General features: G+C 60.3%; 2 protein-coding genes across 6 annotated transcripts; one reads left to right on the plus strand and one right to left on the minus strand.

Moving 5' to 3' along the window:
- Window positions 1-443: 443 nt before the first annotated feature.
- Window positions 444-18,808, minus strand: SF3B2 (splicing factor 3b subunit 2). Of its 5 annotated transcripts, XM_030969949.1 has the most exons (24): window positions 18,650-18,808; window positions 17,710-17,756; window positions 16,028-16,093; window positions 15,290-15,487; window positions 14,726-14,785; window positions 14,361-14,478; window positions 14,177-14,259; window positions 13,698-13,803; window positions 12,762-12,844; window positions 11,917-12,123; window positions 10,854-10,991; window positions 10,172-10,252; window positions 9,241-9,453; window positions 8,951-8,965; window positions 8,310-8,459; window positions 7,912-8,001; window positions 7,067-7,171; window positions 5,934-6,041; window positions 5,012-5,154; window positions 4,336-4,437; window positions 2,618-2,717; window positions 1,720-1,735; window positions 1,149-1,318; window positions 444-786 (listed from the first exon to the last, which is right to left on the minus strand). In XM_030969949.1, the coding sequence occupies exons 1-24, from the start codon at window positions 18,798-18,800 to the stop codon at window positions 715-717; spliced, it is 2,622 nt and encodes an 873-aa protein (XP_030825809.1). In that variant the 5' UTR covers window positions 18,801-18,808; the 3' UTR covers window positions 444-714. The 5 variants fall into 5 exon arrangements, 1 of the variants encoding a protein (XP_030825809.1); XR_004061583.1 differs by lacking the exon at window positions 1,720-1,735 and having other exon boundaries at window positions 1,149-1,333; window positions 10,172-10,249; XR_004061582.1 differs by lacking the exons at window positions 1,720-1,735; window positions 8,951-8,965 and adding an exon at window positions 8,798-8,812 and having other exon boundaries at window positions 1,149-1,333.
- A 608-nt stretch (window positions 18,809-19,416) lies between these two features.
- On the plus strand, window positions 19,417-22,507 carry EIF1AD (eukaryotic translation initiation factor 1A domain containing). The gene is made up of 6 exons (XM_030969920.1): window positions 19,417-19,465; window positions 19,682-19,775; window positions 20,128-20,236; window positions 20,559-20,667; window positions 21,387-21,429; window positions 21,849-22,507. Exons 2-6 carry the CDS (start codon window positions 19,689-19,691, stop codon window positions 22,446-22,448), a joined length of 948 nt encoding a protein of 315 aa, XP_030825780.1. The 5' UTR covers window positions 19,417-19,465; window positions 19,682-19,688; the 3' UTR covers window positions 22,449-22,507.
- Window positions 22,508-22,525: the final 18 nt, after the last annotated feature.

Raw genomic sequence — 22,525 nt, forward strand, 5'->3', positions numbered from 1 at the left:
GTCCCCCTGTCCCTCTGTCCATCTGTCCCCCTGTCCCTCTGTCCCCCTGTCCATCTGTCCCTCTGTCCATCTGTCCCCCTGTCCCCTGTCCATCTGTCCCTCTGTCCATCTGTCCCTCTGTCCCCACCCAACCCCCGTGAGCCCGTCCCGTGTCCCCAGCACGGGGTGGGGACAGGGACAAGGAGGGGACAAGGCTTGGGAACAGCAGGACAGCTGAGCTGCTGGCACCAGGGACAGGGCTGGGGACACGTCCTGGTGACACGGTGACCTCGGGGACCTTGGGGACACGTCCCGGTGACACGGTGACCTCGGGGACCTTGGGGACACGGGGACACGTCCCAGTGACACGGTGATGTCGTTGTCACCGTGACCTCGGTGTGACACAGTGACACGGTGACCTCGGGGACACGGCGAGCCCGGTGCCACCAGGCAGAGCCGCAGCGTTCGGTGGGGACAGCGCCACCTTTTATTTACAAAACACCGGGGACAGGGTGGGGACAATGACAGCGACAAGGACGGCGACAGTGCCACCACACTGTCCCCAACAGCCGGAGCGTGGCCCCGGGTGACAGCGGGGGTGACATGGCCCGATCCCGGGGAGGTGACACCGAGGGGACACCGAGGGGACAGGGGGAGGTGACACCGAGGGGACAGAGGTGACACCCAGGGGACACCCAGGGGACAGAGGTGACACCCAGGGGACAGAGGTGACATCTAAAACTTGAACTCTTTGTACTTCTTGCCCCCCCCGCGGGCGTCCTGGGGCTGCGCCTTCCGCTTCTTCTGCTGCGGGGACACGGGGACAGTGAGGGGACAGTGAGGGGACAGTGAGGGGACAGTGAGGGGACAGGGAGGGGACAGGGAGGGACAGGGAGGGACACAGGGGACACCGGGACAGTGAGGGACAGGGGGGCAGGAGCAGAAGGGGACAGGAGGGACACGGGGGACAGTGAGGGGACAGGGGGACAGGGAGGGACAGTGAGGGGACAGTGAGGGGACAGGGGGGACAGGGAGGGGACAGGGAGGGACACAGGGGACACCGGGACAGTGAGGGACAGGGAGGGACAGTGAGGGGACAGTGAGGGGACAGGGGGGACAGGGAGGGGACAGCGAGGGGACAGCGAGGGGACAGCGAGGGGCCAGCCCACCTTCTGCTTGGCGGCGTGCTCGGCCACCATGTCGCTGAAATCCTCCTTCTCCACCTGCGCCTGCTGCTCGCGCACGTGCTCCTCGTACTTCTGCGTCATGGCCGTGGGGTCCAGCTCCAGCTCCTCGGGCGCCAGCGCCACCTCCACGCCCTGCGCCTCGGGCACGGGCCCTTGCGGCCCATCACCTGTGGGGACATCGGGGACATTGGGGACATTGGGGACATTGGGGACATTGGGGACACTGGGGACATTGGGGACATCGTTGGGGACATTGGGGACATTGGGGACACTGGGGACACTGGGGACATCGGGGACACTGGGGACATTGGGGACATTGGGGACATTGGGGACACTGGGGACACTGGGGACATCGGGGACACTGGGGACACTGGGGACATTGGGGACATTGGGGACAGTGCCACCTCCACGCCCTGCGCATCGGGCACCGGGCCCCTTGCGGCCCATCACCTGCGTGGGGACACTGGGGACATCAGGGACATTGGGGACACTGGGGACACTGGGGACACTGGGGACAGTGTCATTGTCACCTCCTAAACCTCTGTCACCGGGCCCTTGTGGCCCATCACCTGTGTGGGGACACTGGGGACACTGGGGACATTGGGGACAGTGTCACTGTCACCCCCTGGGCTCTGTCACTGGGCCCTCGTGTGCCATCACCTGTGGGGACACCACGGGGACACACGAGTGACACTGATCCTGTCACCTGTGGGGTCCCAGGGCTGTACTGGGGTCTCAGGGGGGTTTGGGGGCTGTTTGGGGGGTTTCTTGGGGTTTTTTGGGGTGTTTCTTGGGGTTTTTGGGGTGTTTTTTGGGGGTCTCACCGCAGACATGTCGGAGATGTGGGTGGGGGTGGTTGGGGGGTGTTTTGGGGGTTTTTGGGGTGTTTTTTGGGGTTTTGGGGTTTTTTAGGGGTTTTGGGATGTTTTTGGGGGTTTTGGGGTGTTTTTTGTTTGGGGGTGTTTTTGGGGTTTTGGGGGGTTTTTTTAGGGGTTTTGGGGTTTTTTGGGGGTTTTTGGGGTGTTTTTGGGGTTTTGGGGGTGTTTTTTGGGGTTTTGGGGGTGTTTTTTAGGGGTTTTTGGGATGTTTTTGGGGGTTTTGGGGTGTTTCTTGGGGTTTTGGGGGTGTTTTAGGGGTTTTGGGGTTTTTTGGGGGTTTGGGGGTTTTTGGGGTTTTTGGGGTGTTTTAGGGTTTTGGGTGTTTTGGGGGTTTTGGGGTGTTTTTGGGGTTTTGGGGGTGTTTTGGGGTTTTGGGGGTGTTTTTTAGGGGTTTTTGGGATGTTTTTTGGGGGTTTTTGGGGTGTTTCTTGGGGTTTTTGGGGTGTTTTTTAGGGGTTTTTGGGATGTTTTTTGGGGGTTTTTGGGGTGTTTCTTGGGGTTTTTTTGGGGGTTTTTGGGGGTTGGGGTTTTTGGGGTGTTTTGGGGTTTTGGGGTGTTTTTCGGGGGTCTCACCGCAGACATGTCGTAGATGTGGGTGGAGCCCATCATGGCCGTGCCCACGGTCGCCGTTCGCTTTTCGGGGACCACCGTGAACAGCTGGGGGGTCTCGCTCCTTTTTGGGGGGGTCAGGATGGTGGGGGGAGATCTCAATCACCCCAAAAACCTCCCCAGCACCCCAAAACCCCCCCCACACCCTGACCCTCCCAAACCCCAAACCCCCCCAGACCCCCCTGATTCCCCCAAAACCCCCAAAATCCCAACCCCACCCCAAAATCCCTCCAACTCCCCCAAAACCTCTCCAAAACCCCCAAATCCCCTCAAATCCCCCCAAAACCCCCAAATTCCCCAAAAACCTCCCCAACTCCCCAAAAACCTCTCCAAAACCCCAAAATTCCCTCAAATCCCCCCAGAACCTCCCAAATTCCCCGAAAACCTGCTCCAAAAACCCCAAACCCCCCAAAATTCCCTGAAACCCCCCAAACCTCCCCAAATCCCCCAAAAACCTCCCCAAGCCCACCCCAAAAATCCCTCCAAACTCCTCCCAAAACCCCCAAAAACCTCCCCAAACCCCCCCAAAATTCCAACCCCCCCAAAATCCCCTCAAACCCCCCAACCCCTCCCCAAAATTCCCTGAAACTTCCCCCAAAATCCCCCAAACCCCCAAAACCCCCCAAACCCCCCAAATCCCCCAAAACCCCCAAAACCCCCAAAATCCCCCAAACCCCCCAAATCCCCCAAAACCCCAAAATCCCCCCAACCCCCAAACCCCCAAATCCCCCAAATCCCCCAAATCCCCCACACCCCCAAAACCCCAAAAACCCCCAAACCCCCCAAAATCCCCCCCAAATCCCCCCCAAATCCCCCAACCCCCAAATCCCCCCCAAACCCCCCAAAACCCCCAAATCCCCCCCCAAATCCCCCCCCAAACCCCCCAAATCCCCCAAATCCCCAAACCCCCAAACCCCCAAAATCCCCCAAACCCCCAAAATCCCCCAAACCCCCAAAACCCCCAATCCCCCCAACCCCCAAATCCCCCCAAATCCCCCCAAATCCCCCAAAACCCCCAAAACCCCCAAAACCCCCCAAACCCCCAAAACCCCCAAACCCCAAACCCCCAAACCCCCAAACCCCCAAAACCCCAAATCCCCCAAAACCCCCAAAATCCCCCCAAACCCCCCAAAACCCCCAAACCCCCAAACCCCCAAAACCCCCAAAACCCCCAAATCCCCCAAACCCCCCAAAACCCCCAAAACCCCCAAACCCCCCAAATCCCCCAAACCCCCCCAAAAACCCCCAAAACCCCCAAAATCCCCGGCCCCCAAAACCCCAAAATCCCCAAACCCCCAAATCCCCCAAACCCCCAAACCCCCAAACCCCCAAACCCCCCAAACCCCCAAACCCCCAAATCCCCCAAATCCCCCAAATCCCCCCAAACCCCAAAAATCCCCCCAAATCCCCATCCCCAAATCCCCCAAACCCCCCAAAATCCCCCAAAACCCCCCCAAACCCCCCAAACCCCCCCAAAACCCCCCAAAACCCCCCAAATCCCCCAAAACCCCAAAATCCCCAAAATCCCCCAAATCCCCCCCCCCCAAACCCCAAATCCCCCAATCCCCCAAACCCCCAAACCCCCAAACCCCCCAAAACCCCAAAATCCCCCCAAAACCCCCAAACCCCCCCAAATCCCCCCAAACCCCCAAAACCCCCCAAACCCCCAAATCCCCGCTCACCCGTCCATGGCCTCCTCGATTTTCTTCTTGCGCAGCTCGATCAGCTCCGGGCTCTCCATCCCGGCCGGCACCGAGGAGAAGCCGCCCGGGGTGATCAAACCACTGCGGGGGATGGGAAATTGGGGGGGTCAGGGGCACCCCAAAAACTCGGGGACACCCCAAGAACTCGAGGGGGGGATGAACCGACCCCGTTCCCCACCCCAAAGTAAAACCCCACAGGATTTCCCCTTTATGGGGGAAATTTGGGGTTCAAGGGGTCCCTGCGGGGGTCCCTCCGAGTTCTCGGGGTGCCTCCGAGTTCTTGGGGTGCCCCTGAGTTTTTGGGGTGCCCCTGAGTTTTTGGGGTGCCTCGGAGTTTTTGGGGTGCCCCCAATTTGCCTCACAGAAGGATGAACCCCATTCCCCATCCCAAAGTAAAACCCCACAGGATTTCCTCCTTTTATGGGGGAAATTTGGGGTTCAGGGGGGCCCCAATCAGTTTTTGGGGTTCCCCTGTGATTTTTTTGGGACACCCCAGAATTTTTGGGGGTGTCCACGAGGGGGTGAACCCCACTGCTCACCCCAAATTTATCGCTCCTTTAATGGGGGATTTTGGGGGGGCTTAGAGGAACCTAAGAATATTTTTGGGGTGCTCCTGTATTTTTTGGGGTGCCCCTGTGTTTTTTGGGGTGCCCACCTGTCGGCAGGGGTGATGAACCCGGTCTCATCGGGTTTTTCTTCATCGCTTTCCTCCTCCTCCTCCTCCTCCGAGGATTCCTCGTCCGAGGGCTCCAGCTCCCCCCAGGGCGTGCGGTCGATCTCCTCCTCCTCCTCCTTGGTCTGGGGGGGCCCGGGGGGGTCACTCGGGGATTTTGGGGGTCCCAGGGGCTTTGGGGGGGTCGGGCACGGGGATTTTGGGGGGGATTTAGCGTTTTTGGGGGGGAATTTGGGGTTTTTTAGGGGATTTTTTGGGGTTTTTTTTGATGCGTTTGGGTGTGGGGTTATGGAGACCCCAAACCTGGGGGGGCCCGGGGGGGTCACTCGGGGATTTTGGGGGTCCCAGGGGATTTGGGGGGGTCGGGCAGGGGATTTTGGGGAATTTGGCGTTTTTTGGGGGATTTTTTGGGGTTTTTTTGATGCGTTTGGGTGTGGCGTTATGGAGACCCCAAATCTGGGGGGGCACTTGGGGATTTTGGGGGTTCTGGGGGGGATTTGGGGGGGATCGGGCAGGGGGATTTTGGGGGAAATTTGGGGTTTTTGGGGGGTCTTTTGGGGTTTTTTTTTGATGCATTTGGGTGTGGGGTTATGGAGACCCCAAAACCTGAGGGTGCCTGGGGGGTGGGGGGAGTCCAGCGGGGTTTGGGGGTCCCAGGGGGTTTGGGGGGGCCAGCAAGGTTTGGGGGGGTTCATCCAGCAGGGTTTGGGGGGTCCTGGGGGGGATTTGGGGTGCTGAGGGTCCCAGTGGGATTTGGGAGGTCCCAGGTGGGGTTGGGGGCGATCCCAGGGGATTTGGGGGGGTCTGGGGGGGTTTGTGGGGTTTGGGGGCTCCGGTGGGGTTTGGGGGGTGTCCAAGGGGATTTGGGGGGGTCCTAGAGGGATTTGGGGGGGGTTCCCATCACCTGGAACTCGGCAGCGTTGGTCCCAAACACGTCCCCATAGAGCGGCTTCCCCGTCTCGTCCACGGGCGGCTTCCCCCAGCCCCCGGCGTGGTACCCAAAGGAGCAGCCCTGGTATGGGGGAAGGGACCCCAAAATGTTCATGGACCCCCCCAAAATATTCATGAACTCCCCAAAAATCATCCTGAACCGCCCAAAATAATCCTGAGCTCCCCCAATCATCCTGAACCCCCCAAAATCCTCCTGAACCCCCCCCAAATCTTCCTCACACCCCTGGGCTTCCCCCAGCCCCCGGCGTGGTGCCCAAAGGAGCAGCCCTGGCATGGAGGGGGGACCCCAAAATGTTCATGAACCCCTCCCAAAATATTCATGAGCCCCCCCCAAATTATTCTAACCCCCCCAAAATAATTGTGAGCACCCCCAGGATTATCCTGACACCCCCCAAATCCTCCCAGATTCAGCCTCACCCCCAAAGTCCATCCCCACCCCCCAAATCTTTCAAATCTTCCCTAAATCCCCCCAAAAAAGGAGCACCTGGGGGTGGAGGGGGTTAAAGAGCCCCCCCAGACCCCAAACACCCCCCAGCAGCCAAATTTCTCCCCCTCAGCACCCCAAATCTCACCCCAGAACCCCCAAATCCCCCCAGCACCCATAACCCCCCAAACTGCCCTAAAAACACCCGAACGTCCCCACGCTGCACCCCAAAAACCCCCAAAATCCCCCCAAAAAACCCCAAAACCCCCCAAAAACCCCAAATCCCCCACAAAACCCCAAAACCCCCCAAAACCACCCCAAATCCCTCCTAAAAACACTCAAACAACCCCACCCTGCAACCCCAAACCCCCCCCAAAAAACCCCAAATTCCCCCCCAAAAACCCCCCCCAAAAACCCCAAAATTCCCTCCCAAAAACCCCCAAACCCCCCAAAAACCCCAACAACCCACCCAAAACCCAAAATCCCCCAAATCCCTTCCCAAAAACACCCAAACACCCCCACCCAGGACCCCAAAAACCCCCGAATTCCCCCCAAAAAACCCCCAAATTCCCCCTCAAAAACCCCCAAATTCCCCCCCAAAACCCCCGAATTCCCCCCAAAAAACCCCAAACCCCTAAAAAAACCCCAAAATGCCCACTCACCTCGGGGATGGGGGAGTTGAGCCCCGGGATTTTGAGGTTGGGGTACGAGGGGGGTCCATAGCGCTGCATGGCGATCAGCCACGGGGGGGGCACCTTGTGGGCGTTCTGGGGGGGCACGGGGGGGTCAGCGACCCTAAAACCCCCCCAGGACCCCAAAAAAACCCCCAAAAAATACCCCAGGACCCCAAAAAAAAAAACCCAAAGCTGCCCCAAATTTGGGATGGATTTGGGGTGAGATTTGGGGTTTGGGGTGGGATTTGGGGTTTGGGGTAGGATTTGGGGTGTTCCCAGGAGTTTGGGGTGGGATTTGGGGTGGGATTTGGGGTTTGGGGTGGGATTTGGGGTGTTCCCAGGAGTTTGGGGTGGGATTTGGGGTTTGGGGTGCATTTGGGGTGGATTTGGGATGGATTTGGGGTTTGGGGTGGATTTAGGGTTTGGGATGATTTACAGGTGATTTTGGGGTGGTTTTGGGGTGCCCTCACCGGCCCCATTGGCATGCCCAGGGATTTGGGGTTTGGGATGGATTTGGGATGGATTTGGGGTGATTTTGGGCAGTTTTAGGGTGCCCTCACTGGCCCCACAGGCATGGCCAGGGATTTGGGGTTTGGGATGGATTTGGGGTGGTTTTAGGGTAATTTTGGGGTGCCCTCACCGGCCCCACAGGCATGTCCAGGGATTTGGGGTTTGGGGTGTTTTTGGGGTGATTTTGGGGTGTTTTGGGTGTTTTGGCCCTCGCCCTGATGGTTTGGGGTTTGGGGTGATTTTGGGGTGTTTTTGGGGTGATTTTAGGGTGATTTTGGGGCGGTTTGGGGGCGGTTTTTGGGGTGTTTTTGGGGCGCCCTCACCGGCCCCACGGGCATGCCCAGCGCGATCCGCAGCTCGTCCGAGAGATCTCCCGGCTTCTTCTCCTTGAGCCGCGTCTCAAACTCCTTCCCCTGGGGACACCAAGGGGACAACGGCGCGGTGACAACCCCAAAAACCCCGACCAAAGCCCCCAAAGTGCCACAGGGATGTCCCAAAAACCACCAATGTCCATCCAAGATGTTTCCGAAGCCACCAATGCCACCCCCAGGTGTCCCCAAACCCCCAAAACCCAACCAGGACATCTCCAGACCCCAAAATGTCCCCCAGGTGTCCCCAAACCTCCAAATCTTCAACCAGGACATCTCCAGACCCCAAAATGTCCCCCAGGTGTCCCCCAGGACAGCCCTGAAGGCGCAGGTGTCCCCCCAGGTGTCCCCACCTCGTAGTAGAGGTCCCCGTGGATGGTCAGCTTGGGCTTGGTCTGCCACTTGAAGAAGGCGTCGTGCAGTTTCTGGTAATCGATGTCGATCTTGCCCATCTTGGGCCGCACCTTCTCCCTCATCTTGGACTTCATGGTCTTCTGCTCCTCCTGGGGACAGCGCAGGGGACGGTGGGGACACGGCCCGGGGCCACCAAGGGACACAGGTGTGACCATGATGGGCACAAGGTCACAAAACCCAACCAGGGTGTTCCAACCAGGGTGTCCCCAGATCCAACCCTCCCAATCAACCAGGGTGTCCCCCCCCAAACCAACATGGTTCCCAAAACCAGGGTGTTCAAAACCAGGGTGTCCCCCCACAGGGTGCCCCAGATCCAACCAGGATGTCTCCAAACCCAACCAGGATGTCCCCAAATCCAACCATGGTGTCCCCAAATCCAACCAGGGTGTCCCCAAATCCAACCAGGATGTCCCCGAGGTGTCCCCACCTTCTCCTGCAGGGCCTCCCTCATCTCCTGGATGCCACAACCTCTCCAGATCTCTGAGACCCCTCCCCAAACCCCCTCCCATCCTCACAGCTGTCCCCAAGGTGTCCCCAGGGTGTCCCTGACATGTCCCTGATGTCCCCGAGGTATCCCCACCTTCTCCTGCAGGGCCTCCCTCATCTCCTGGATGCCTGGTGACCACTGAGAACCTCCCCAAACCTCTTCCCTGCTCCTCTCCCATCCCCTTGCTGCCCCTCAGGCATTCCTGCAGGTGTCCCTGACATGTCCCCAATGTCCCCGAGGTGTCCCCACCTCCTGCAGGGCCTCCCTCATCTCCTGGATCCCCGTGAGCCCCAGAACCTCCCCCACAAAACCCTCCCCAAACCCCCTCCTCACAGCTGTCCCCAAGGTGTCCCCAGGGTGTCCCTGACATGTCCCTGATGTACCTCCCTCATCTCCTGGATGCCGGTGCGTTTGATGAACTCGGGCAGCTCGAAGGGCGGCTTCTCGATGCCCCTCTTGCCCTGCAGGTATTTCCTCTTGAAGCACCAGTGCCGCGGCACCGGCACCGAGTTCCGCGTGGCCTTCAGGTGCACCAGCAGCTTGGGGTCCTGCGCGGTCACATCGTGCATCTCCACCACGTCGGGACGGGCCACCAGCTGGGGGGACAGCAAGGGGACATCAGGGGATGGCAGGGGACAGAGGGGACATCAGGGGACACAAGGGAGTTAGGGGGGGAGAGCTCCAGGGTGGCTCTGTGGGACACAAAGCGACCTCTGCGTGGTCACATTGTCCATCTCCACTACATTGGGGTGGGCCACCAGCTGTGAGGACAGTGGGGACAGCAAAGGGACATCAGGGGACAAAGGGGACTGTGGGGGACAAAGGGGACATCAGGGGAGTTAGCAGGGACAGCCTCAGAGCGGCTCTGTGGGACACAAAGTGACCTCTGCGTGGTCACATTGTTCATCTCCACCATGTTTGGATGGGCCACCAGCTGTGAGGACAGTGGGGACAGCAAAGGGACATCAGGGGACAGCAAGGGACAGCAAAGGGACACCAGGGGACGAAGGAGAGTGACAGAAGAAGAGCCCCAGAATGGTGCTGGGGACATCAAACTGGCCCTGGGTGGGGACATGGGACACCAGGGTGGCACTGGTGGGGTGACAAGGACAAGATTGAGGTCCCAAGGTGACCCTCGAGTGGGCAACTGGAACGCCAGTGTCCCCAGGAAGGTGACAAAGGGCACACTGATTGGCTCTGGTGTCCCCACCGGGGCTCCCCGGGGACAGGAGGTGTCACCTCAGGGCTGTCCCAGGCTCCGAGTGCCACCCACACCCACGGGGGAGGGGACAGGGCCGTGTCCCCAAGTGTCACCTGCTTCAGCTCGGCCACCGTGAACCTGTTCATGCGCCGCAGCTTCTTCTTGGACAGCTTGGGGACCTCCTGCTTCTTCTCCTGGGGACACGTGGGGACAGCTCAAGTGACACCGGGAGGGTGGCACCCGATGGCATCACCCGCTGTCCCTGTCCCTGAGCCCTCCCTGTCCCTCTGTCCCACCTCAGGGACTGTCCCCTCCTTCCCAGTCCCTGCTGTCACCACCCCCAGTCAGTGTCCCCAAACACCCCCGTGTTGTCCCCAACTTGGTACCAGCTCCAGGTGCCACCTCCTGTCACCCTCAATGTCACCTCACTGTCCCCCCTGTCCCCAGTGACACCTGCTCATCCCATCACTGCCCCTGTACCCCCATGTCCCCAGTGTCCCCAGTGTCCTCCTGTCCCCAATGTCACCTGCTCGTCCCCGGAGCTGTCCCCAGTGTCCTCAGTGTCCCCCTGTCCCCAGTGCCACCTGCTCGTCCTCGGAGCTGTCCCCAGTGTCCCCAGTGTCCCCCTGTCCCCAGTGTCACCTGCTCGTCCTCGGAGCTGTCCCCAGTGTCCCCTGTCCCCAGTGTCCCCTGCCCCCAGTGTCACCTGTCCCCAGTGTCCCCTGTCCCCAGTGTCCCCTGCCCCTGTCCCCAATGTCACCTGTGTCCCCAGTGTCCCCCTGTCCCCAGTGTCACCTGCTCGTCCTCGGAGCTGTCCCCGTCGCTGCCCCTGGTGCCATCCTCGGGTCCCTTTTTCCGGGGGGCCCCGGCGCTCTCGGTTCGCTCCGCCCGCTCCGGCTCCTTCTCCTTGTCCTTCTTCACCTCGTCCGTCAGCTGGGACGGGGACGGGGACAGGGACAGGGGCACCCAGGGGACAGGGACGGGGATGGGGACAGAGGCACCCAGGGGACAGGGACGGAGGGACAGAGGCACCCAGGGGACGGGGACGGGGACAGAGGCACCCAGGGGACAGGGACGGGGACAGGGACAGGGGCTCCAGGGGACAGGGACGAGGGACAGGGGCACCCAGGGGACGGGGACGGGGATGGGGGACAGAGGCACCCAGGGGACAGGAAACAGAGGACAGGGATGGGGACAGGGGCACCCAGGGGACAGGGACGGGGATGGGGACAGAGGCACCCAGGGGACAGGAAACAGAGGACAGGGATGGGGACAGAGGCACCCAGGGGACAGGGACGGGGATGGGGACAGGGGCACCCAGGGGACAGGGACGGGGACGGGGATGGGGACAGGGTCAGGGATGGGGGCATGGGACAGGGACAGGGGACAGGGGCACCCAGGGGACAGGGACGGGGATGGGGACAGGGACAGGGGCAGGGTCAGGGATGGGGACAGGGACAGGGGACAGGGACACCCAGGGGTCAGGGAATAGGGTCAGGGGACAGGGATGGGGACCAGGACAGGGCGACAGGACAGGGACAGAGATCAGGGGACGAAAGTCCCCAGGGGACAGGGTCAGGGAGAGGGGACAGGAATCAGGGACAAGGACAGGGGTCAGGGGACAGGGTCAGGGGACAGAGGTCAGAAGCACCCAGGGGACAAGGTCAGGGAGAGGGGACAGGGGTCAGGGAGAAGGAACAGGGTCAGAGGATAGGGGACACAGGTCAGCAGCACCCAGGGGTGACACTGGAGTGACCCTCCCACCCAAGGGGTGACCCCTGGCACCCAGAAATGACCCCTCCCACCCAAGGGGTGACCCCTGGCACCCAAAGGTGCCACCACCGCCCCGAGGTGTCACCTTGAAGGCCTCGAAGATCCTCTTGAAGAAGACGAAGTTGGGGTCGTAGATCTCGGGCTCCTCGCTCACGTACTCGATCTCCACCTCGGGGGCGTCCCCGGGGGGGGGCTCGGGGTCCCCACGGGGGGGGGTCGGGGTTGGGGCCCCCTCCCGGGCCCCGCCCCTCCCCCGCTTCTTCTTCTTGCGGTTCCGGCGCTTCCGGTTCCGCTGGGAGGGGACAGCAAGGGACAGAAGGGACAGTGAGGGGACAGCGAGGGGGCAGGTTGGGACAGGCCTCTAATGGGGGAAAGGCAGTGAGGGGACATGGAGGTGGCACAGGTCCCTCTAACTGGGGGGGACAAAGGAGAGGGGGGGGGAAAGGGGATGGGAAAGGTTTTTTTAAGGGGGGACAAAGAGGAATCCCCAATGGGACGGCAGAAGAGGGGACAAAGGTGACAGGAAGGTGACACAGGTGACCCCAGAGTGAGCCACACCTCCTGCACTTGGTGGGGACAAAATGGGGACATTGGGGTGGCACTGAGAGGGGACAGATCCCCCCAGTAAGGGGACAGAAAAGGGACATTGGGGTGACCCCAGAGGGGGCCTGACTCCCACAGGTGGGGGGACAAAAAGGGACATTGGGGTGACCCCAAAGTGACCCAAGCCCACCCATGGCCACCAAGAGAGGGGACAACGGTGAGATCACAATGACACAGGTGACCCCAGAGCCACCCAAACCCCCTCCCAAACAAACCCATCCGCGACCCCTCCCCCGGGAAATTTGGGGCACCCATGGGACCCCCCCCTCCCCCAGGGGTGCCAATTCGGGTGGGGGGTGGCCTGTCCCCCACTGTCCCCTCTGTCACCTCCTTTTTGGACGTCCCCGTGTCCTCCTCAGCCTCGGAGGCCGACGCCGACGCCCGGAGCTCCGTCTCCATCTCGTCCTCGGCTGGGGGGACACGGGGGGTCAGGGCTGTCACCCACCTCTGGTGCCACCCCCCTTTGGTGTCACCCCCCTTTGGTGTCACCTCCCTTTGGTGTCACCCCCACCTCTGGTGCCACCCCCACTTTTGGCAAGGGGCACCCAGTGGGGATTGTGGGACAATGGACCGGTGGCACTGGGGGGTGGCAGGGGACAGTGGGGTTGGCATTGTGGGTGGCACAGAGCTGGCACAAGGGACACTGAGGGGTGGCACAGAGGACATGGGGTGGCACGGGGGTGGCAGGGGACACTGAGGGTGGCACTGGGGACACTGGGAAGTGACACTGTGTGACACAGGGCTGGCACTGTGGGTGACACTGTGGGTGGCACTGTGGGTGACACAGGGGTGACACTATGGGTGACACTGTGGGTGACACTGGGTGACACTGTGTGTGACGCGGGGCTGGCACTGGGGTGGCACTGTGGGTGACACGGGGGCACTGGGGACACTGAGGTGACACGGGGGTGACACTGTGTGTGACACGGGGCTGGCACTATGGGTGACACAGGGGTGACACTGTGGGTGGCACTGTGTGTGACACTATAGGTGACACTGTGTGTGACGCGGGGCTGGCACTGTGGATGACACTGGGTGGCACTGTGGGTGACACAGGGGTGACACTGTGGGTGACACTGTGTGTGACACGGGGGTGACACTATAGGTGACACTGTGGGTGGCACTGTGTGTGACACTGTGGGTGGCACTGTGTGTGACGCGGGGCTGGCACTGGGGTGGCACTGTGGGTGACACGGGGGCACTGGGGACACTGAGGTGACACTGTGTGTGGCACTGTGTGTGACGCGGGGCTGGCAGGCTCACCCGACACCCCCGGCGCGGTCACCAGCTCCTCCTGCCGGCTCTCCTTGAGCTGCAGGATCTTCTCCAGCGCCTGAGGGATCTTGGGGCCCACCCCGGAGTCCTCGTTCTGGGGGGGCGGGGGGGGCAGCGGGACCCCCCTCAAATCAGGGAGACCCCAGAACCCCCCCAAATCAGGGAGACCCCAGGACCCCCCCAAATCAGGGAGACTCCCAGCACTCCCCTCAGAAATCAAAGAGACCCCAAAATCAGGGAGACCCCAGGACCGCCCCCCAGAGAGACCCCAAAGCCACAGAGAGACCCCAGACCCACAGAGACCCCTCCCCACAATAAAGAAACCCCAGACACAAAAACCCCAAACTCAGAGAGCCCAAAGCCACAGAGAGACCCCAGACTCAGAGACCCCCCCCAGAGACCCCAAGCCCACAGACCCCTCCCCACAATACGGAGACCCCAGACCCCCCCCAACCCCCCAGCCCCACCTCTCTGCTGTCGTCTCCAGGGGGCGGGGGGGGCCCGCGGGGCCGGGGGGCTCCCATGGCCAGGGGGGCTCCCATGGGGCTGCCTGGGGGGGGGAGGGGGGACACAAAGGTGACATCAGCCTGGGGAGGGGGTGGGGACAGGGGACAGAGGTGTCCCCCACCCCCCCCAAAGTCCCCCCCTCACCTCGGGGGGCCAGGGGGGTCCGGGCAGCCATGGGGGCCCCCTCGGGGGGGGCGCGGGGGGCGGGGGGGGTCAGCTTGGCCATCTCCTGCTGCCGCTCCTGCTCCAGCAGCACCGCGGCCTGGGGGGCAAAGGGGGGAAAGGGGGGGCTGGGTGCGGCCCCCCCACCCCCAGGAGCCCCCCAAACCCCGGGTGACGCCCTAAACCCAGGAGAGACAAGCCGGGGTGCCCCCAAACCCAGGAGAGACCCCCCAAAGCCGGGGTGCCCCCCCAAAGCCGGGGTGCCCCCCCAAACCCTGGGTGCCCCCCCAAACCCGGGGTGCCCCCCCAAACCCGGGGTGCCCCCAAAGCCGGGGCGCCCCCCTCACCCGTTTCTGCTGCTCCAGCAGCTCCTGCTCCTTGGCCTTGTCCCCGAACGGGTGCTGGCCCTGTTGGGGGGGGAGTCAGGACCCCCCCAGAAACCAAGGGTGCCCCCCCAAAGTGTCACCCACCCCCCAAAAACCACAAATTCCACCCCAAAACCACCCCTCAGCTCAGCCCATCCATGAGGACCCTCCCAAGGCAGCTTCACCCTTTCCAAAGCCCCCCGGGACCCCCTTAAACCCCCCAAACCCCACAGCCCCTAAAAGGAGCCCCCCACCCCAAAAATCCCCCCCAGACCTGAGCCCTCGCCTCCTGCAGCAGCATGGCCGCTTTAACCCCCCAAAATCCCCCTGAAACCCCCTCAAACCCCCCCAAATCCCACATCCCTGTGCCCCCCACCCCAAAACCCACCCCTTCCCCCGGACCTGCGCCCGCTCCTCCTGCAGCAGCATGGCCGCTTTAACCCCCCAAAATCCCCCCAAACCCCCCCAAAATCCCCCCAAACCCCCCCAAATCCCCCCAAACCCCCCCAAATCCCACATCCCCGTGGCCCCCATGCCCCCCCGGACCTGCGCCCGCTCCTCCTGCAGCAGCATGGCCGCCTGCTGCTGGGCCAGCGTCAGCCGCTCCTCCTCGGACAGCCCCGCGGGGGGGGGCGGCGGCACCGGGACCCCCCCCACGGGCCCCCCCAGGCCGAAGCCGAGCCCCAGCCCCGGCGGGGGAGGGGGGGGCACCAGGGGGTGCTGCAGGGGCAGCGCTGGGGGCAGCTGGGGGGGGGGAGGTCAGGGGGTACCTGGACACCCCACCAGTCCAAAACTGGGTGTCACTGACCCCCCCCACCCCAAAATTTGGGTGTTCTGGAGAACTTTGAACCTCCCCACCCCAAAATTTAACACCCTCACCACCCCAAATCTGAATTCTGGAGAGTTTTAACCCCCCAAAACCAAAAAATTTGGTGTCGTTGACCCCCCCCCCCAAAATTTGGGTGGTCTGGAGAACTTTAACCCTATTCACCCCAAAACTGGGTGTCACTGACCCCCCCACCCCAAAATTTAACACCCCCACCACCCCAAATTTGGGTTCTGGAGGGTTTTAACCCCCCCCCACCCCAAAACTGGGTGTCACTGACCCCCCCGCACCCCAAAATTTGGGTGGTCTGGAGAGCTTTGACCCCCCCACCCCAAAATTTGAAGCTCTGAGGGGTCTTAACCCCCCCAAAAGTACCCATGGACCCCCCCACCCCAAATTGGGATCATGGGGGTGCCCCCACCAAACCCCCCCCACCCCAAACCCCCCCAAAATCCCACCTGGGGGGGCGGGGCCTTGTCCCCCTCCTCGGGGCGCAGGGCAGGGCGGCTCAGCACGATCCCAGTCTGGGGGGGCACAAATTGAGGGGGGGTCCCTGTGAGCCCCCCCTGCTCGGAGGGGACATGGGGACCCCCCCTCTGGGAGGGTGGGGGTGGCAGGAGCCCTCCCACCCCCAAAAAATGGAATAACCCCCCCCAAAATCGCAACAGACGTCCCGAAGATCACATTAAAATCGCCTTAAAATCGCACTACGCGCCTCGAAAATCCCATTAAAGGCACCCCAAAAATCCCATTAAAATGCTTTATAATCACGTGAAACGCTGCAAAAATCTCATTAAACCCACCCAAAATTCCCATCAAACCCACCCCAAAAATCCCATTAAACCCACCCCAAAAATCCCATCACACACCCCAAAAAATCCCAATAAACCCACCCAAAATTCCCATTAAACCCACCCAAAATTCCCATTAAACCCACCCAAAATTCCCATCAAACCCACCCCAAAAATCCCATTAAACGCACCCCAAAAATCCCATTAAACCCACCCCAAAGATCTCATTACACCCCCCCAAAAATCACACTAAACCTCCCAAAAATTACATTAAACTCCCCCAAATCACATTAAAGCCCCCTCAAAATCACATCAACCCTCCCAATTCACCTTAAATTCTCTCAAAACCACATTAATCCCCCAAAATCCCTAACCCTAAAATGCATTAAAGCACCCCCATAAACCACTCCAAAAATTCCTATTAAGCCTTCCCAAATAATCCCCCAAATTACATTAAACACCCCAAAAAATCAATATAAACTCTCCTAAAATCCTATTAAACCCCACCAAAATCACATTAACCCCCCCAAATAATTTCAAACCCCAAAAATACATTAAGCCCCCTCAAAATCACATTAACCCTCCCAATTCACCTTAAATTCTCTCAAAACCACATTAATCCCCCCCAAAATCCCGTTAAAACCCTAAAATCGCATTAAAGGCACCCCCAGTCATTTTAATCCAAAAGATTCCTATTAAGTCTTCTCAAATCACATTAAGCTCCCCCAAAATTACATTAAACGCCCCAAAAAATCAATATAAACTCTCCTAAAATCCTATTAAACCCCACCAAAAATCACATTATAAACCCCCAAAAATACCATTTCAAACCCCAAAAATACATTAAGTCCCCTCAAAATCATATTAACCCACTCCAAAATCCTACTACACCCCCCAGAAATAACATTAAACCCCCACAAAATCCCATTAAACCCCCACAAAATCACATTAAATCCCAACAAAATCACATTAAATCCGAACAAAATCTCATTAAACCCCCATAAAATCCCATTAAACCCCACAAAATCACATTAAACCCCCATAAAATCACATTAAACCCCCACAAAATCACATTAAACCCCCATAAAATCCCATTAAACCCCCACAAAATCACATTAAACCCCCACAAAATCCCATTAAACCCCCACAAAATCACATTAAATCCCAACAAAATCACATTAAATCCCAACAAAATCTCATTAAACCCCCATAAAATCCCATTAAACCCCCATAAAATCACATTAAACCCCCACAAAGTCTCATTAAATCCCCCCAAAATGAGTCCTTCTCCTCAAAGGGACTCAGGGATGGGGGAGAATTTGGGGTCCCCCCCGTTTTGGGGGTCTCACCTGCAGGGTGTAGGCCTGGAGCCTCTCCAGCAGCTCCTCACGGGTCCCTGGGGGGGAACAGGGGGGGTCAGGGACCCCCAAATTCTACCCCACAAATCCCAAACCCCTCCTAAAATCACCCCCAAATTCCTCTGCGCCCCCCTGCCCCAGAAACCCCAAGAATTCCCCCCCCCAGGGACCCCCAAAAGTGCCCCAGGGACTCCTGACCCCCCCTCAGGACTCCCAAACCCCCCCAGGGAACCCCAAAATTCCCCCAAATCCCCTCAGGCGACTCCAAACCCCCCAAATCTCCCCCCTTCCCCTCAGACCTCCCCTCAATGGACCCCAAGAAGCCCCAAACTCCCCAAATTTCTCCTCTTCCCCTCAGATTTCCCCCAATTTATCCCCATTCCCCTCAGATCTCTCCTCAAGTGACCCCAAAACTCCCAAATTTCCTCCCTTTCCCTCGTATCATCCCTCATGTGACCTTAAATGTCCACAAGTTTTCCCTCAGATTTCCCTCCAATCCCCTCAGATGACCCCGAAAGCCCCAAATTCCCCTCAAGCCACCCCAAAAACCCCAAATTTCCCCTCCTATCCTTCATATCTCTCCTCAAGCCCCCCCAAAACCCCCAGATTTCCTCCCTCTCCCCTGAGATCTCCCCTAGTATGACCCCAAATCCCCACAGATTTTCCCTCAGGTCTCCCTCCAATCCCCTCAGGTGACCCCGAAACTCCCAAATTTTCCCTCTTCCCTTCACACATCCCCCAAATCCCCTCAGGTGACCCCGAGACCTCCCCGCTCTCCCCTCACGGATCCATCCCCGCTCTCCCCTCACGGATCTCCCCGCTCTCCCCTCACGGATCCATCCCCGCTCTCCCCTCACGGTTTCCCCCCGTTCTCCCCTCACGGATCCATCCCCGCTCTCCCCTCACAGTTTCCCCCCCGCTCTCCCCGCACCCTGCGCGGGGGCTCCGATGCCGGCGAGCGTGGCCTGCAGCTCGGGGTGGGCCCAGCCCGCGTAGGGCGAGCGCTCGGGGGCTCGGGGGTCCCTCAGGGGCTCCCCGGGCCCGGCCGCCGCCGCCGCCGCGTCCGCGCGCTCCGCCGCCATCTTGGCGCTGCCGCCGCCGAGAGCGTCGCAGCCAATCAGAGAGCGCGGCGCCGCGCCGCACGTGATGACGTCACGGGGTGAAGAGGGCGGGGCTTGCGCGGGTATTAAGGGGTAACGGGGAGAGTGGTGACGTCACGGTGAGGCAGTGACGTCGTTATAGTGGAGAGGTAGTCACGTGAGCGCTGTTGGAGTGACATCACATGATCCACGATCCCTGCTCATTAGCGTGGCTCCACCCACCCCGCTGTCCGCCACATCCCAGATCCTCATTTGCATAGCCTCGCCCATAGCTTTTGCACATATTCACGCTTATTTGCATGACACCCCCCCAAATAGGCGTTCATGTACATAACGCTGGGATATCGTCTGATTTGCATTAGCCCCTTCATGATCCAGCCTATCATTTGCATAAAGCTCTCATTATGCGGGTGAAAGTCCCGCCCTCTTTCCTGGCTCCGCCCCCAAACGCGGCGATTCATTTCTCGCGCGCCCGGTTTCGTTTAGGCCACGCCCACGCCCCCGTGTCTGTTAGCCCCGCCCCCTTTATGGGCGGTCTTTGTGGTCGGACCACGCCTTCTTAAGGGGCGTGGCCTAACATATTCCCGGCTTCCTTTCCGGAAGTTACGTCACCGTCACCGCCGCTCTACCCGGAAGTGCCGCCGCAGGTGAGCGCGCGCCGCGCGGTGGGGGCGGGGCCGGGGGGTCCCGAGAGGTCCCGGGGGGGTCCCGGAGCTCCCCCCCGCCCCTCCCCCACCCCGGGGTCCCTGAGCCCCCCCCGTGTCCCCCCAGCCCCTCCCCCACCCCGGGGGTCCCTGAGCCCCCCCCGTGTCCCCCAGCCCCTCCCCCACCCCGGGGGTCCCTGAGCCCCCGTGTCCCCCCAGCCCCGCCATGTCGCGCGCCACCAAGCGGAAGCACGTGGTGAGGGAGCTGCTGGAGGAGCGCGTGCAGCCCGCGGAGGGACAGAGCGTGGTCAGGGTGAGAACCGGGACAGGGGGACAGCGGGGGGATTGGGGACACTGGGGGGACATTGGGGACACTGGGGACACTGGGGGGATTGGGGACAGCGGGGACACTGGGGACACTGGGGGGATTGGGGACATCGAGGGGACATCGGGGAGACGTCAGGGCCAATGGGGACAGTGGGGGGACAGGGCAAGGGGGGATGTGGGGACATTGTGGGGACACGGGGACAAAGCTCTGGGCCAGGGGGACACAGAAGGGACGGGGGTGACAAGGGGACAGGCAGAGGTGGCCCTGGGGACAGTGAGACTCGGGGGGGACGCTGAGGGGACGCTGAGGGGACACTGAGCCCGGCCGTGTCCCCCAGGTGCTGGGCACACCGGGGAACAACCTGCACGAGGTGGAGACGGCGGAGGGGACGCGGTTCCTGGCCAGCATGCCGCCGCGCTTCAGGAGGCACATCTGGATCAAGAGAGGTGACACTGCCACCCTCGTTGTCCCTGTGTCATTGTCATTGTCCCCGTGCCACCCTGTCCTGTGCCATTGTCACCCTGTCACTGTCACTGTGTCACTGTCCTGTGCCATTGTCCCCTGGCATTGTCACCCTGGCACTGCCACCCTGCCCTCCCCCAGTGTCCCCTGGCTGCCCCCTCCCCACCCCGGGGGCTGTCCCTGTGTCCCTCTGTCCCCCGCTGTCCCTCAGTGTCCCCTCAGTGTCCCCTCAGTGTCCCCCGCTGTCCCCTCAGTGTCCCCTCAGTGTCCCCTCAGTGTCCCCTCAGTGTCCCCCGCTGTCCCCAGGCGATTTCCTGCTCGTCGATCCCATCCTCGAGGGCTCCAAGGTCAAAGCCGAGATCTCCCTGGTGCTGCTCCCGCCCCACGTGCGCTCCCTGCAGCGCCAGGGGCTCTGGTACGACCCCAAAACCCCCAAAAGTGCCCCAAAACCCCCAAAACACCCCCCAAACCCCCCAATACCCCCCCAAACCCCCCAAATACCCCCCCAACCCCAAATTACCCCCCAAAAGCCAAAAAACCCCACCCCAATACCCCAAAAATACCCCCCAAAACACCCAAAGTACCCCCAAAAAATACCCCAGACAACCCCCAACCCCCCCAAACCCCAAAAATACCCCCCTAAACTGCTCTAGAATACCCCAAAATTGCCCCAGAATAGTCTAAAATACCCCCCCAAAATATGCCAAAAAATACCCCCCAAAAACCTCAAAAAATCCCCCAAAATAACCCCCAAAACACCCCAAAACTGCCCCAAAATACCTGAAATATCCCAAAATACCCAAAGAAAATCCCCCCAAAACCCCAAACTCCTCCTAAATTCCCAAAATCCCCTAAAATTTCCCCCAAATCCCTCCCCCCAAACCCCCCAAACCAGCTCAAATCAGTCCAAAATATCCCAAACCACCCCAAATACCCCAAAACTCCCCTAAATACCCCCGAAACCCCCAAAATCCACCAAAACTCCACTAAAACAACCCCAAACTCAACAAAAAATCCCCCAAAATCCCCCAAAATGCCCCAAAATCCCCCAAATCACCCCCAAATCCCCCAAAATCCCCCAAAACAACCCCAAACTCAACAAAAAATCCCCCAAAATGCCCCAAATCCCCCCAGGCCCGAGGCCTTCGCCCCTGGAGAGGAAAAGCCCCCGGGAGGGGTGAGTTAATTAGGGGGAATTAATTAATTGGGGAGTGGTAATGGGGGTTAATTGGGATTTGGTTTAATTTGATTTTAATTTGATCATTTAGAGCAATGGGGGGGTGTTAATTGGGAGGGGGTGATAATGTGGATTAATTAGGAGGTAAAAATGGGATCTTAATTAATTTGGGGTAATGGAGGTGTTAATTGGGTGGTGATAATGGGATCCTAATTAATTTGGGTTAATGGAAGTGTTAATTGGGGAGGGGGCAATAATTACCGTTAATTGAGGTTTATTAATGAGGACAATAATGGGACTTTGATTAGGGGGGTGATAATGGTGGATTAATTAGGGGGGTGATAATTTGGGGGGTTAATTGGGGGGGTGATAATTAGGGGGGTTAATTGGGGGTGATAACTCGGGGATAATTGGGGGAGTTAATTGGGGTCATTAATGGGGACAATAATGGGGAGGGGGGATTAAAGGGGTCAAGGGGACACTTGGGACACGGGACAGGCCACTTGGGGACACGGTGGCACTTTGGGGACAGGGTGCCACACTTGGGGACACGGTGGCACTTTGGGGACCCTGTGACCCCCCCGTGTGACCCCCCCAGTGACGAGCAGGGGCTCTTTGTCAACACCAACCGGGGGGGGACCCCTGGGGACACCGGGGACAGCTCTGGGGACACCGGGGACAGTGACGGGGACGAGGACAACGAGGAGGACACCAGGGACAGCGATGGGGACAGCGAGGAGGAGGATGATGAGGACAGCGAAGGGGACAACGAAGACAACAATGGGGACAACGACGAGGACACCGAGGACAGCCAAGGGGACACTGGGGACACCAAGGACAGCGCTGGGGACACCGGGGCCAGCTCGGAGCGCGGCAGCCGGGGACACTCAGGGGACACAGAGGACACGAGTGACACCGGGGACACCGCGGGGACCGAGGCCGCGCAGCCAAAGGACGCTGGGGACAAGGACAGCGGGGACAGGGGGGACACGGGCCAGGGCGGGGACGGTCCCCAATAAAGGACGCTGGTGGCACTGGGGTGGCTCTGTGAGTGTCCCCTCCCCCCCCCAGTGACACGCGGTGACACAAAGTGACT

The sequence above is a fragment of the Camarhynchus parvulus genome, unplaced genomic scaffold (assembly GCF_901933205.1).
Source record: "Camarhynchus parvulus unplaced genomic scaffold, STF_HiC, whole genome shotgun sequence".
NCBI lineage: Eukaryota > Metazoa > Chordata > Aves > Passeriformes > Thraupidae > Camarhynchus > Camarhynchus parvulus.